We start from the raw sequence: 14,404 nt of genomic DNA, 5'->3' as shown, positions 1-14,404 counted from the left end.
CTTCATTTCCTCTTGTCTCTTATTGATCGTTTCTATGTCCTTTTTCATGCTGATATAGTTTGCAGCAAGTTCCTCATAGTTTCCTTGTAGTTTTTTGTAATTCTCTCTGAGCTCACTGAGCTCATTGAGCTTCCTTAGAACTGTTGCTTTCAACTCAATATCTGATAGTTTACTTCCCTCTATTTCATTTAGTTCTCTTCTGGGGATTCCTCCTTTCCCTTTGACTGGGGAGGGTTTCTTTGTCTTCCCATTATTTGTGAGATGCTTCTTTTTTGCCTCTGCTTCTTAAGTTGATCTGTCTTGATCTCCTGACTTTGTGGTGTGAACTTCTATGGTAGGAGACCACTGTTTTTACTTTCTGGATCTGGATCTGCCTCTGATGATGTCAGATTTTGTCCCTGATTGACCTTAGGCAGTCTCTTCAAGACTTCCAAGAATCTACTGTTTGTGGCTGTCTCCTTCAGCTGTTAATCTATTCACTCAGCAGGCCGCCTTAGACAGCTCAGGAGTCCCTCCTGGGGGCGGGGCTATTGGGTCCTCTCACGGGGCTGTATAGGGGAGGAGTCCACACTGGGATCCCACCGGCCACTCTCTCAGTTTTCTTCCCAAAACCTTCGTCTCCAATCTCTCCTCAAGTGTCTCCAGACCACTCTGCGCCCCCTTTAGCCAGGGATCTACTGTCTGTGGCTGCCTCTCTGACTCTGAAGGCAGTTTAGACAGCACAGTGCAGTGTAGAATCCCACCTGAGGGTGGAGCTATTGGGTCCTTTGACACTGCTACTGCTCAGGCGGAGTGGTCTCTGCCTGAGCAAGATGGCTGCTACCACATGGGGCATGAGTCAGCACCAAGATCCTACCAGCTACTCTCATGGTTCTCTCCCCAAAGCCTCCTTCCCCAGTCTCCCCTCAGGCTTCTCTAGACCCCACTGCCCTCGCCTTTGCTGGAGACCAGGGTATGTGGCCACAAATAAAAATTTATTCATTGACCCTTTAAACTGTTCTTTGCATCTCCAGTCACTTTTCACAGCTGGCTGTTTTCTGTGTACGTTTTGGGCTCTGGTGCTGTGGGCTAGAGATCCCCATTTTTGGTTTAGACCCTGCTCTTCTCAGAGGGATCCAAATGCCTGTTTCAATATCCTTCTGGTACTGCCACCCGTGGGCGCCCCGCCGGTCGTCTGGAGTCTCTACCGCACTCCTTACCAGCTAGACTGCGCTAAACCGATTTCCTCTGTCTCTGAGGTTACAAGGCTCCTCTCACTATTGTTCAGTTGTTTGTTCCAGGTGATCTCTCCACAATTTAGTTGTAATTCCAGGTTGTTCCTGGGAGGAGGTCAGTGTGACTTCCACTCACTCCTCCGCCATCTTGATTCTCAGCCTTGGGTTTCTTCAGACATATACCCAGAAGTGGAATTGTGGTGTCATGAGGTAGCTGGCATTTTTAATATTTTGAGGAACCTCCATACTGTTTTTCATAGTGGTTCCACCTATCACATTTTTACCAACCATGGTTGACAGTTCCCTTTCTCCACATCCTTGCCCACACTTGTTATTTGTTGACTTACTGATAATAGCAATTCTGACATGTGTGGTAATATATCATTGTGGTTTTAATTTGGGTTTCTCTGATGATTAGTGACAGTGATGTGCCAAGTCACAGGACTATATTCTATGGCATTTTGAGACGTATAGTTCGTGATCTGCAGAAGGTAAAAACTAACTTGACACTATGGCCCTTGAAGTCTTCATTTTAATCACATTTTAAATCCTATAAGCCAGAGAGGTTTTATATCCCAACTCTAGAAAATGCATAAGACCAACCTCACTCGTTACTATATTATTTTTCTGTCGCAAGTTTCCCTTTTCTTCAGTTTGTTGCCTGTTTTGTGGTTTTTATTTGTGGCAGAAGGTTAGCTTTTGGTTTTGGTGCTGTATCTCTAAAATCTTCTTAAGTTATCTTTTAGAACAAGTTTAGCCATTAAGTGATTCACTGACAGGTTTCCGTGAGATATCCTCACTTAAGAAACTTGAAGAATCTATCTCTGCAACAGTTTAGTGTGATACATACGTTTAGGCTTACCTTGCTTTGTTGTTATTGTATGTCACCAGCAGATATTTGTGGTGTATTGTATGGGGTCTTCCATCCAAATGTTTGGTGCTTTTCTATTTGTGGTTTATCTTCAAGTGAATTTTTGTATTAATGTGGTTTAATTTCCTAATTCATTTTATAATTCGTAACATTCTGAACAGCAGAGGTAGCATAATATAATAGTGAAGAGCGTGGATTTCAGAGCTCTTGAACCTTATTCTATTTACAGCTTACTTTGCAAGTTATTTAACATCTTTGTATCTTGGTTTCCTCACCTATAAAACAGAAATAATAATTATAGAAATAATGGTTACTCACCTATAAAATGGAAGTAATAGTTGCTCTACTTCATAGTTATGCAGATTAAATAAGTTAATATTTGTAAAACCATTAGACCAGCGCCTAATATCCATTGAGTGCTTCTAAAAATATAAGTCAACTAAGTATATTACTGGTGCTTGTGTTGACAAGCCTGCCTAACAACAGTAGTTCAGGAATGTATTAAAATGTTATCAAGAAGTCCAAACAATCGATGTGACATGTCATGCTACTAATTTAAGATAGTTGTTTACAAAATATTTGAGTGTTGTAAAAAAAAAAAATCAGGTACATTTTAAGTTCACTAAAATCATTATTTTATCAGGTAAGAATGGGAAAATGAAAACTATGCAGCCAGCATTGGCCCACAATGCAGACTTTCTTAGAGTGCTCTTGAGGAGTTTTGGGTGGTCTGAGGGTGTTGGAGACTGAGTTGTGGAGATAGTGAGTTGTGTAGCTCTGGGGTAGGAGCCATTTTTTCTCCCATGCACCTCATCAGTGAACACTGCCACAGGAGATTCTCTAGCCCTACCTTCTCAACTCTCTGTGTCCCCGCTCTGCCAACCTTGTACCCTACAGAGTCTGCTGGCTAAGGCTAGCTGGGACTCAATGTACAGGCATACTTGAATGGCAAACTTGGGTTGGTAGAACAGCTGGAAGTTAGAGGCAGATCTCAGGATGCCCTGGGATTTTTGCTGACCTGCCCCTGGGCTTGGTGCTGGTGGTAGCCCATCTTGGCATGCAGCTTTGCCCTTTCCATGCACATCCAGGCTCAGCAGAGGCAGCCACAAACTGTGGATAACTTTGTAGCTCCAATGTATAGTCCAGGGCCCATCACAGGCAGTGCCTGACATTGATCTGCACCAGAGATCCTTCCAGGAGGCCCAAGAACCAACACACCCAGTGACAGCATTCAAACCATGTCAGAGCACAACCCAACTAGCTCCTCAGGCAGCACACCCAAAGGGAGATCTCAGCACATACCACACCGTGCTGGGACAAACTACTTTATGGGGTCAGTTGCTACACAAGTTGCAGCTTGTGTACTGTGATCAGTTCTTACAGTCAGCCAGCTTGAGTGTTAACCCCACCCATGGACAGGCCAACAGCCCTCAAGACTCAACTACAACAGAAGGCTCATATAACTCACACAATAGACATTCCTGGAGCACCTAGCTCAAATGATTAGGAGATTTTTTTCCACTGAAACCCACGAAACACCTACAATTTAAGGCCACCATACCAAGACTGGGAGATATAGCAAGTCTGCTTAATATACAGAAACAAAAGTTAAAGACATAGAGAGAATCTTAAAAGCCACAAAGGAAAGTAAATTACCTACAAGGGAGCTCCCATAAGACAGTCAGTTGATTTCACAACAGAAACATTTTAGGCTAGAAGGAATTGGCATGAAATTTTTAAAGTGATGAAAAGCAAGGCTGTCCTTTAATTGAGAGAGAAATAAAGAGCTTCCCAGACAGGAAGCTAAAGGAGTTCATTATTACCAAACCAGTATTAAAAGAAATGATAATGTGACTTCTTTTTAGCTACAGCAGTTAGACAAGAAAAAGAAATAAAAGGCATCCAAATTGGAAAGAAGTAAAACTGTCATTGTTTGAAGATGACATGATAGTGAGCATAGAAAACCCTATAGACTCCACCAAAAACTACTCAGCCAATAAGTGAATTTGGCAAAACAGCAGGATATAAAGTCAATATTCAGAAATTGAAGGCATTTTTGTACACCAACAATAAAATATCCAAACCAGAAATCAGGGGGGAAAATACCATTTGCTATAGCAACAAGAAAAATAAAAGTACCTGGGAATAAACTTAACCAAGGAGATAAAAGACCTGTATGCAGAAAGCTATACAACACTGAAGAAAGAAATTAAGGAAGACACAAACAAATGGAAGCATATACCTTGTTCATGGGTTGGAAGAATTAACATCATCAAAATGTGCATACTACCCAAAGCAGTATTTTAGATTCAACACAATCCTTATTAAAATATCAATTACATATTTCATGGATTTAGAACAAACATTTCAAAAATTTATATGAAACCATAAACGACCCTGAATAGCCTCAGCAATTTTGAGAAAGAAGAACAAAGTAGGATTACAATACCTGACATCAAACTATGTTATGAGGCCACTGTAATCAGAACAGTCTGGTACTGGCATAAGAACAGACACATAGATCAATGGAACAGAATAGAGAATCCAGAAATGAATCCATATCTCTATGGTCAATTAATATTCAACAAAGGGGGCAGAAATATAAAATGGAGTAAAAATAGCCTCTTCAGCAAATGGTGTTGGGAAATCTGGACAGCTACATGCAAAAAAATGGAACTCGACCACCAACTTAAACCACACACAAAGATAAACCCAGGATTGATAAAAGACTTAAATATAAATTGCGACACCATAAAAGTCCTAGAAGAGAGAACATAGACAGGAAAAATCTCAGCTATTGTATGCAGTAGTATTTTCATTGATAGGTCCCCTAGAGCAAGGGACATGAAGGAAAGAATAAACACATGGGACTTCATCAAAATAGGAAGCTTCTGCACAGCTAAAGAGAACACCAGCAAAATAAAAAGGGAATCAACCATATGGGAAAATATATTTTCCAGTGCTACCTCAGACGTGTTTGATCTCCAGAATATATAAAGAACTCACATGACTCCAGTCTAGAAATAACCCAATTAAAAAGTGGACAAAGGACCTGACCAGACAGTTCTCCAAGGAGTATGTACACAGGGCCCAGAGACATATGAAAGGATGCTCAGCATCACTAGCCATGAGAGAGATGCAAATTAAAACATGAGATACCACTTCACACCAGTCAGAATTGCCATCATAAACAAGTTAACAAACAACAAGTGCTGGCGAGGTAGTGGAGAATAGGGAACCCTAGTACACTGTTGGTGGGAATGCAGACTGGTACATCCACTGTGGAAAACAGTTTGGAATTTCCTCAAAAAAGTAAAAATGGAACCGCCCTTTGACCTAGGGATTCCACTGCTGGGATTATACCCTAAGAATCCTGAAACACCAATTCAAAAGAACCTATGCACCCCAATGTTCATAGCAGCACAATTTACAATAGCCAAGTGTTGGAAACAACCTAAGTGCCCAAGAGTAAATGAGTGAATGAAAAAACTGTGGTACATTTACACAATGGAATAATATGCAGCAGAAAGAAAGAAAGAGCTACTGCCCTTAACAACAGCATGGAGAGCATTATGCTAAATGAAATAATCCAGGCTGTGAAAGACAAATACCATATGATCTCACCTATAAGTGGAACCTATTCAACAAAACAAACAAGCAACAAAATATAACCAGCAACATTGAAATAAGAACAAAATGATAGTAACCCGAGGGGAGGAGGTAACGGGGGAAAAGAATGGAAAGGGTCACCGAGGAACATGTGTAAAGGACCCATGGACAAAGCCAAATGGGGAAAGAATTGAGAGTGAGAGGTGGGAGTGGGTGGAGCAGGGGAAAGTGGTGGCAGGAAAATAGAAACAACTATACTTGAACAATAAAAAAAGTAATTGATGAAAAGAAATAATAAAGGGACGTCTTTAAGAAGAAAGAAAAAGAAGAGGAACCGAATTATAAAGAATAAAGTGGCAGATAATATTATAGATATAGATATAATATCTATATAATAGATAATATCTTATATAGATAATAAAATTATATCAATAAACACTTTAAATGTAAATGGATTAAATGTGGCAATAAAAAGACACAGGGTAGCTGAATGGATAAGAAAATGAAATGCATATGTGTACTGTCAACACAAGACCTACTCCACAAGACTCAAAAACTTAAAGGGATAGGAAAAGATATTTTATGCAAATAGAGACAGAAAAAAGCTGGGTTAGCAATACTTACATCAGACACAGTAGACATTAAAACAGAAACTAAAATAAGTGATGAAACAGGGCATTACATAATGATAAAGGGACTCATCTAACAAGAGAATATAAGCTTTGTAAACATTTATGCACACAACATAGGAGCACCTAAATATATAAAGCAAATCTTGATGGACATAAAGGGAAAGACTGACATTAATAGAGTCATTGTAGGGGGTTTTAACACAGCTTTGACATCAATGGACAGATCAATCAGACAGATAATTAACAAACAGTGGCCTTAAATGACGAACAAGACCAGATCAGTTTAATTGATATTTTTAGAGCATTTCACCCAAAAGATGGAGAATGTACATTCCTTTCAAGTGCATATGAAACATTTTCCGACTAGAAAGACAACATGTGAGGATACCAAATGAATCTCAATTAATTTAAGAAGATTGAAATTATAACAAGGATCTTTCCTGACCACAATGGTATGGAACTAGAAATCAAATACAAGGAAAAACTGAAAAACATACAAACACATGACAGCTAAATGATATGTTACTAAACAATGAATGGGTTAACAATGAGGTCAAGGAAGAAATGAAAAGATACCTTGAGACAAATGAAAATGAAAACACAACTCAAAAGCTCGAACACAACAAAAGTAGCCCTAAGAGGGAAATCATAAAATTGCTGGCCTACCTCAAGAAACAAGGAAAATCTCAAATAAAAAATCTAACTTTACATCTAAAGAAACTAGAAAAATAACAAAGCCCAAAGTGAAGAGGAGGAAAAATAATAATGATGATCAGAGTCTTAAAGAAAACAAAATGAAACCAAGAGCTGGCTCTTTGAAAAGATAAACAAGATTGATAAACGTTTAATCAGACTCATCAAGAAAAAAAGACAGAGGACTCAAATAAGTGAAATCAGAAATGATAGAAGATTTGATCCCCAGTCAGGGCACATACAAAAATCAACTAATGAATGCATAATAAGTAAGTGGAGCAAAAAAAATTAATGTTTTTCTCTTTCTCTCTCCCTTCTTCCTCTCTTTCTCTAAAAATCAATTTTAAAAAAAAACGGTGCCTATGACCCCCCCATTTAATAAACTAACAAAGTAAGTTATTTTTTTTAAGAAAAGATTTTTCATACTTCTCTTTCTTTTCTTAACCTACCATAAACCAGCTTTTGCCCTCAACAGTCTACTGAAATTGTTCTTGTGAAGGTCACCAGTGACTGGTTGCCAAGTTCATTGAGCACTGCTTAGTCCCCTCTGAACTCTTTTCTGCTTTGGGACCTATTGAGTACTCCTTTCTCAGAACTCTTTCTTTCTGGGCTTCTATCTCTTTTAGCTCTATTTCAGTCTGTTCTGTTGGTTCCTCTTTAAAAAGAAAAGAAATGATAGAGCTAACAACTGACAACACAGGGAAAAAAATAAGATTATAAGAAAATACTGTGATCAACTATGTGCCAACAGACTCGGCAATCTGGAAGAATTGAATAAACTCCTAGATATATACAATCTTTCAAAACAATCAAGAAGAAACAATTCAAACAAACTGATTATAGGCAATGAAATAGTAGCAGTAATCAAAAAACTCCAACAAACAAAATATCTGGACTGGATGGCTTCACAGATTAATTTTACCAAACACTCAAATAATAACTTATATCTACTTTTCTCAGACCGTTCCAGAAATTCAAGAGGAGGGAACACTTCCAAGCTCATTTTACAAGGACTGCATTATTCTAGTTTTAAAACCAGAAAAAAGACAATACAAAGAAAGTTACAGACCAATATCCCTGATGTACATAGATGCAAAAATCCTCAACAAAATATTAGCAAACTGAATTCAGGAATGCATTAGGAATATCATACACCATGATCAAGTAAGGTTTATTCCTGGGATGCAAGGTGGTTCAATATCTGCAAATCAAATAACATGATACACCATGTAATATAAAAATCATATGATCCTATCAATAGATGCAGAAGTATTTTACAGAATTTTGCACCTATTTATGATAAAAACTCACAGCATAGTGGGAGTATAGAGAGGATACCTCAACATACCTAATAAAGACCATATATGACAAAACTACAGCTAACATCATACTCAATTGGGGGAAAAGCTATACTGTTTTCCTTAAGATCTGGAACAAGACAGGGATGTCCACTTTCATCACTGTTGTTCAACATAGTGCCAAAATCCTAGCCACAGTAATCAGACCAAAGGCAATAAAAGGCATCCAAATTGAGAAGGTAGACATAAAGCTCTTACTTCCATATGACGTGATATTGTATATGGAGAACTTTAAAGATGCCACCAAAAAACTACTAGAACTGATCAATGAATTCGGTAAAGAAGCAGGATACAAAATTAATATTCAGTAGTCTTTTGAATTTTTATACACTAATAATAAACTGAAAGGAAATCTAGAACAATCTAATTTACAATTTCATAAAAAATACCTAATAATAAATTTAATCAAGCATGTAAATGACCTGTATTCAGGAAATTATAAAACACTGAAGGAAGAAATTGAAGTACTTACAAATAAGTGGAACTATTATACTGTGCTCATGAATGGAAAGAGTTAACATCATTAAAATGCCCATACTACCCCAAAAAATCTTTAGATTTAATGCAATTCCAGTCAAAATACTAATGGTATATTTCACAGAACTAGAACAAATAATGCAAAAATTTATGTGGAACCACAAAAGACCCCAAATACCACAGCAATCATGAGAAAGGAGAACAAAATTGGAGATATAAAGCTACTTGATATCAAACTATACTACAAGGCTATTACTATAGTAATCAAAATAGCATGGTAGTATAATAAAAACAGACATATAGATCAGTGGTGCTGAGTAAGGAGCCCAGAAACAAACTCATGCCTGAATGGGCGATTAGTGTTTGACAAAGGAGGCAACAATATAAAATGGGGTAAAAATATGTACTCAGTAAGTGGTGTTTGAAAATCTGGACAGATACATGCAAAAGCATGAAGCCAAATAACTGTTGACAAGAATAAACTCAAAATAGGTTAAAGACTTAAGTATAAGGCCAAAACTATAGTACCCATAGAAGTAAACATAAGCAGCAAAACCTCTGATATTTCTCTTACCAATTTTATTTCTGATATATCTCCTCAGGCAAGGGAATCAAAAATAAACAGATAGGACCACCATCAAACTAAAAAGTTTTCACACATCAAAGGAAACCATCAATAAAATAAAAAGACAACCTACTGAATAGGAGAAGATATTCACCAGTGATACATTCAATAAGGAGTTAATACAGTTTATAAAGAACTCATAACATACAAAAAAAAAGTTCAATTTGAAAATGGGCAGAGGACCTAAATAGACACTTCTCCAAAGAGAACATACCAATAGACATTTGAAAAGATGCTCAACATCATTATTCATCAGAGAAATGTAAATTAAAACCATAACGAGATATCACCTCACACCTGTCAGAATGGCTATCATCCATAAGTCAACAAATAACAAGTGTTGGCAGGGATGTGGGGAAAAGAGAACCCCTGTGCACTGTTGGTGGGAATGTAGATTGGGGGAGCCACTGTGGAAAACCATATGGAAGTTCCGCAAAAAAATTAAAAATGCAACTGCCTTAAGACCCTGTGATTCCACTTCTGGATATATAGTCCAAAATACTCGAACACTAATTTGAAAGAATGTATACATCCCTGTGTTCATTGCAACGTTGTTTACAATAACTAAAATATAGAAGCAATCCAAGTGGCCTATCAATAGATGAATGGATTGAAAAGCTGTGGTACTGTGGAATATTACTCAGCCATAAAAAAGAATGAAATCTAACCATTTGTGACAGCATAGATAGACCTAGTGGGTATTACACTAAGGGAAGTAGATCAGAAAAAAAAAAATTTCGGAAAAGGACAAATACCATATGATTTCACTTATATGTAGAATCTAAAAAACAATAAACAAACAAACAAAATTGAAACAGACTTTTAGATACAGACTAATGGTAGCCAGAGGAGAGGAGGCTTGGGGCACTGGGTGTTAAAGGTAAAGGTATTAAGAAGTACAAACTGGCAGTTTACAAAATAGTCACAGGAATATAAAGTACAGCATAGGGAATATAGTCAATAATGTTGTAATAACTATATATGATGCTGGGTGGGTACTTGAAATATGAAGGAGAACACTTTGTAAAGTATATGACTGTCTAACCACTATGCTGTACAGGTGAAATTAATACAAAATACAGTGGAACCTTGGTTCTATAACTTAATTCATTCAAGAACGCTATTCACAAAGCAACTTGTTGGAAAACTGAATCATATTCATACTCATACATCTCCTTTGTCACGTGAAAGACACATGACTGATCATACAGGTATCACCATGAAAGGGTTGTCAAGCCGAGAACCAAAGTTTTGTTCAACAGCTGAGACATTTTCTCTGTGAACAACCTGGTCCCGAAACAAATTGTTTGAGATGGGAGATGGTTGAGAACTGAGGTTTCACTGTAATATTGTGTGTAAACTATAATTGAAATTTTTTTAAGAAAATGTAAAGTAAAATATGCCCATCACTGTGTAAGACATTCCTCTGATTGTAATACTCTTCAGTGCATCATCTCACATTATTTATTTTTATAGGAAAATTTTTGACTGATGCACATACTTGAATTAACTAGGTCTTTAGGAAATATATTCATAAAGTACTCTTATCTTACATTTTCTTATATCTGAAAGATCCTTGAAAGTATGGATGATGTTACTGGTCCTCAACATTAATATTTTGTGGCAACTGTGATGATAGTAATGGTATAGAACTAAGTCTTGTTAGAAGGGCACTAAAAACAGGTAAAAAATACTGTATGGGGTAGAAGTGCCCAATAAAGCAAAGACCCAGTGGAGGAGGAAGTGGAGAGAATCAGCTCTTCCCTAGTGAAAGGACAATGATTCTTCTAAAAATAACATTGAAAGGGTTCAATTGCATGCTGAGATATGTGGTTATGGTCAGTTTGGGGGAGGTAATTGGTGAGGATCTCTGATAGTCACCCTGGAGGAAAGGACAGGTCATTAACCAGGGATGGATTTCTGAAAGGATTCCTGAACACTGCTGACAGCTGAGTTCTACATAACTAAATTTATAAACATGCCAATCTGAGTACTATTTGATTCCTATAGTTCCGATCTAAGAGAAGGGAAGGTATTACCTGACTAAAATTGGGAATTTTCAGGGGAGGGGATGGGAAAAGCAATCAGTCTATGAAGTCAGTGTTGGATCAGAAGAAAGGGGAGGTCATAATGAAGAAAAACAAATGATGTGGAAGAGAACTGGAGAGATGAAAGACTGAAACTTGAAACTTTAAGATTTTTAAAATGAGAATGGAATTCAAAGTGGAATTCTCAGCATGTGTGTTTGAAAATGGTTTACTAAAAATAGGGTGGAAGAAGAGAGTTCAAGAAAGTTTGAAGGTAGGTTTTTTGGACATTAAAATCATTGTGCTCATGGGCAAAAGTTCGGTTGGAGAAAAAAGAACTGTGAAACAGTGCCAAACTTCTCAGTGAGGACCAAGCATGGCAGGAGTTAAATGGAATGGAGGGTAACATACTCATATGGTATAATCTAAAGGAAAAAGAAACTTTAGTATCAAATGGGAACAACAGTGGTAATATGGAAGCAGCCTTGGGGTGTCTGGAGACTGCCTCAGGAAGGAAAGGAAGCCTCTGCTTTCAAAGGCTACGGAAAACACTGTCCTAGGGGGCAGCAGGTTTCATTTAAATGAACCACATGAACTAGTGTTCTGTGATAAGGTTGAGAACAGAAGGGAATGTATAATAGGGGAAATGGTTGTAATTAGCACAATGGAAACAATTATAAAGGTAACCAGTTAAAGAAAGCTTAAGATAGGGAAACAGCCCTTTGAGAACAGGAGCCAAAATAAGGAAGTGGGCTTTCCTCTGGTGCCTGCCTTTTTTTTTTCTTTTTTTTTTTTTTTTTTTTTTTAAAGGGCTGACGATCAAGAGGCTTGGTTGGAATTACTGAGAGACTTAGTTCAACATTTACCAGGAGACTTTGCCATTAAGTCTTGCTCTTCAGGAGGGACTTGCCTTTTGGAGGGAATTCAGAAGTTAACAATTACTCTTCCCCACGTGTGAGAATGGTCTTTTAATGTATTACCTCCTCTGGAGTGTCTAGCATTTATTTATTGAAATCACGGTATCCCTTGCCAGTTCTTGTTCACTTTTTTTTTTTTTTTTTTTTTTTTTTTTTTTTTTGGAGCCAGGCCCTTTGAACATGGTTTATTTCTTAATGTAGCCTTATTGTTACATAATACTGGCTTTTCCTCATTGTGTACCCTTGGCAGATTACTTAACTGCATCCTGCTTTAGTTTCTTTACCTGACTGAAGCCTATTTCAGTTACGGTGAGGCTTGAGTAAACACATATAAAACACTCCAAATGAGACCTGGCACATACTCTGCACTATGTAATTTTTAGTTTGGGGGGGGGAAATGGGGATCATACTTTTACTTATGTTATCATGTATTGAGCAGTGCCAACCAATGTACTTAGTACTTTAAATTTATCTAATTTGATTCTCACAATAATGCTGAGTTTATTTTAACCTTTTTACAAAAGGAAGCAGAGTCAAAGAACAATAAGTTGCCTACCTAATGAATAGTGAAGCTGTTATTAAACCTTATCTTTTGATACCAAAATCCATTTTCTTTTTTTTTTTTTTTAATTTTTATTTTTTTGATCCTCACCTGAGGACATGCTTACTGATTTTAGAGAGAAAAGAAGGGAGGGAGGAAGGGAGCGAGAGAAACATCTATCGGTTGCCCCTCCTACATGCCCTGACTGGGGACCAAACCCACAACCTAGGCATGTGTCCTGATCAGTATCTAGCCTGCAACCTTGCAGTTTTAGGGATGACACTCTAACCAACTGAGCCACGCTGTCCAGTGCCCAAACTCCATTTTCTTTCCATTCTGCAACTTGTTACAAATCATACTCATTCCTATTTACCTGCTTACTTGGGTTAGCTATTAATAGTTTCCTTGACATACATAGCACCATAAAGAAATGAAGAGGCCTCCAAAAATTTTTACAGGGTTCTTCCCCTTACAGTATTTGGTCTCCTTTGTGGTCTCCAGCAGTGCTTGGAAAGAGTGCTGAGCTTTCAGATTTCAGAGATATGACTAAAATGCCATCCACCGCGTATCTATATTAATGTCCAGGTTAAATCTTGAAAAGAAAAAAACCATAAAAGTGGTGATCTTTATTATTAGCTTCAGTGGTATATGTCAGCCTGAAACATAAATCCCAAGTTTGAGGAACACACTGATCGTTTACGTGCTTAGTCAATTCTTTGTGAGCATTAAGTTACACAGACATTTCAGAGTGAATCTTATAAATTAATGGTATATGTATTCGAAACTTTCTAAACGAAAAGCAGCAGGCTGGTTAGTAAAATTGGAGTTGGTTCGTAAGGAAGTCTGAAAGATGGTCAAATTCAAGACAGCAATAGAAATAATTTACTGTAGCCTGAACACTGCCAGCAGGAACGTGTGGGGTTTTTCTCCCCTTCCTTTTCCGCGGGTACTGCAGGTCACGTGATAGATGTCACGTGACTCGGTCAAAGGCTCTTCCTCTCTGCTTGAGGGGGAGGGAGCGGGGGAAATACCAAACCGTTCTCCAATTAAAACTGTTGACGTGTACGGCGCTGTTTCCTTGTTGGATTTTCTTGTTCTCTGCTGCTACTGTAAAAAGAAAATGAGTGGTAAGATTTGCTGACTGCTTTTGAACATTATTTTTATTTTAAAACACAGAAACCATTGTATAAACAAAGGTCAGGGCGTGTGTGTGCGTGTGTGTTTTCAGTAGCTGCCAAACGAATAGCTATGAAAATACTTTAAATTGTTACCGCATAGTTATAAAGGATAAGAGTCTAGAGTTGGGCTGATTTTATATTCCACAGAATATTCCTTTACACTGTTTTTATTTTACTAGGTTTTTTTTAGAACTAAAATCTGAAAATTGGCATCAGGTTATTTGGAAGCCATTGTTAAATCTTGCTTATAAAGAGAATGTGT

The 14,404-nt window shown here is 37.6% G+C and overlaps 1 protein-coding gene across 3 annotated transcripts in view; it reads left to right on the top strand.

Annotated features, from left to right (window-relative positions):
• FNDC3A (fibronectin type III domain containing 3A) overlaps positions 1-14,404 on the top strand; it is a 238,390-nt gene that overhangs the window by 138,796 nt on the left and 85,190 nt on the right. The window contains exon 1 of one of the 3 annotated variants that reach the window (XM_054586340.1): positions 13,974-14,091. The exons of the other annotated variants lie outside the window; for them this stretch is intronic. Within the exon in view, the coding sequence (XP_054442315.1) occupies positions 14,085-14,091 (7 nt within the window). The 5' untranslated portion in view covers positions 13,974-14,084. Of the gene's footprint in view, positions 1-13,973; positions 14,092-14,404 lie in introns of those variants that run through there. 3 annotated transcript variants of the gene reach the window in all.

Source organism: Pteronotus mesoamericanus, unplaced genomic scaffold, assembly GCF_021234165.1.
Source record: "Pteronotus mesoamericanus isolate MK-2021 breed Mesoamerican mustached bat unplaced genomic scaffold, CSHL_Meso_final contig_94, whole genome shotgun sequence".
Lineage (NCBI taxonomy): Eukaryota > Metazoa > Chordata > Mammalia > Chiroptera > Mormoopidae > Pteronotus > Pteronotus mesoamericanus.
This window is presented reverse-complemented; position numbering and strand designations above follow the sequence as displayed.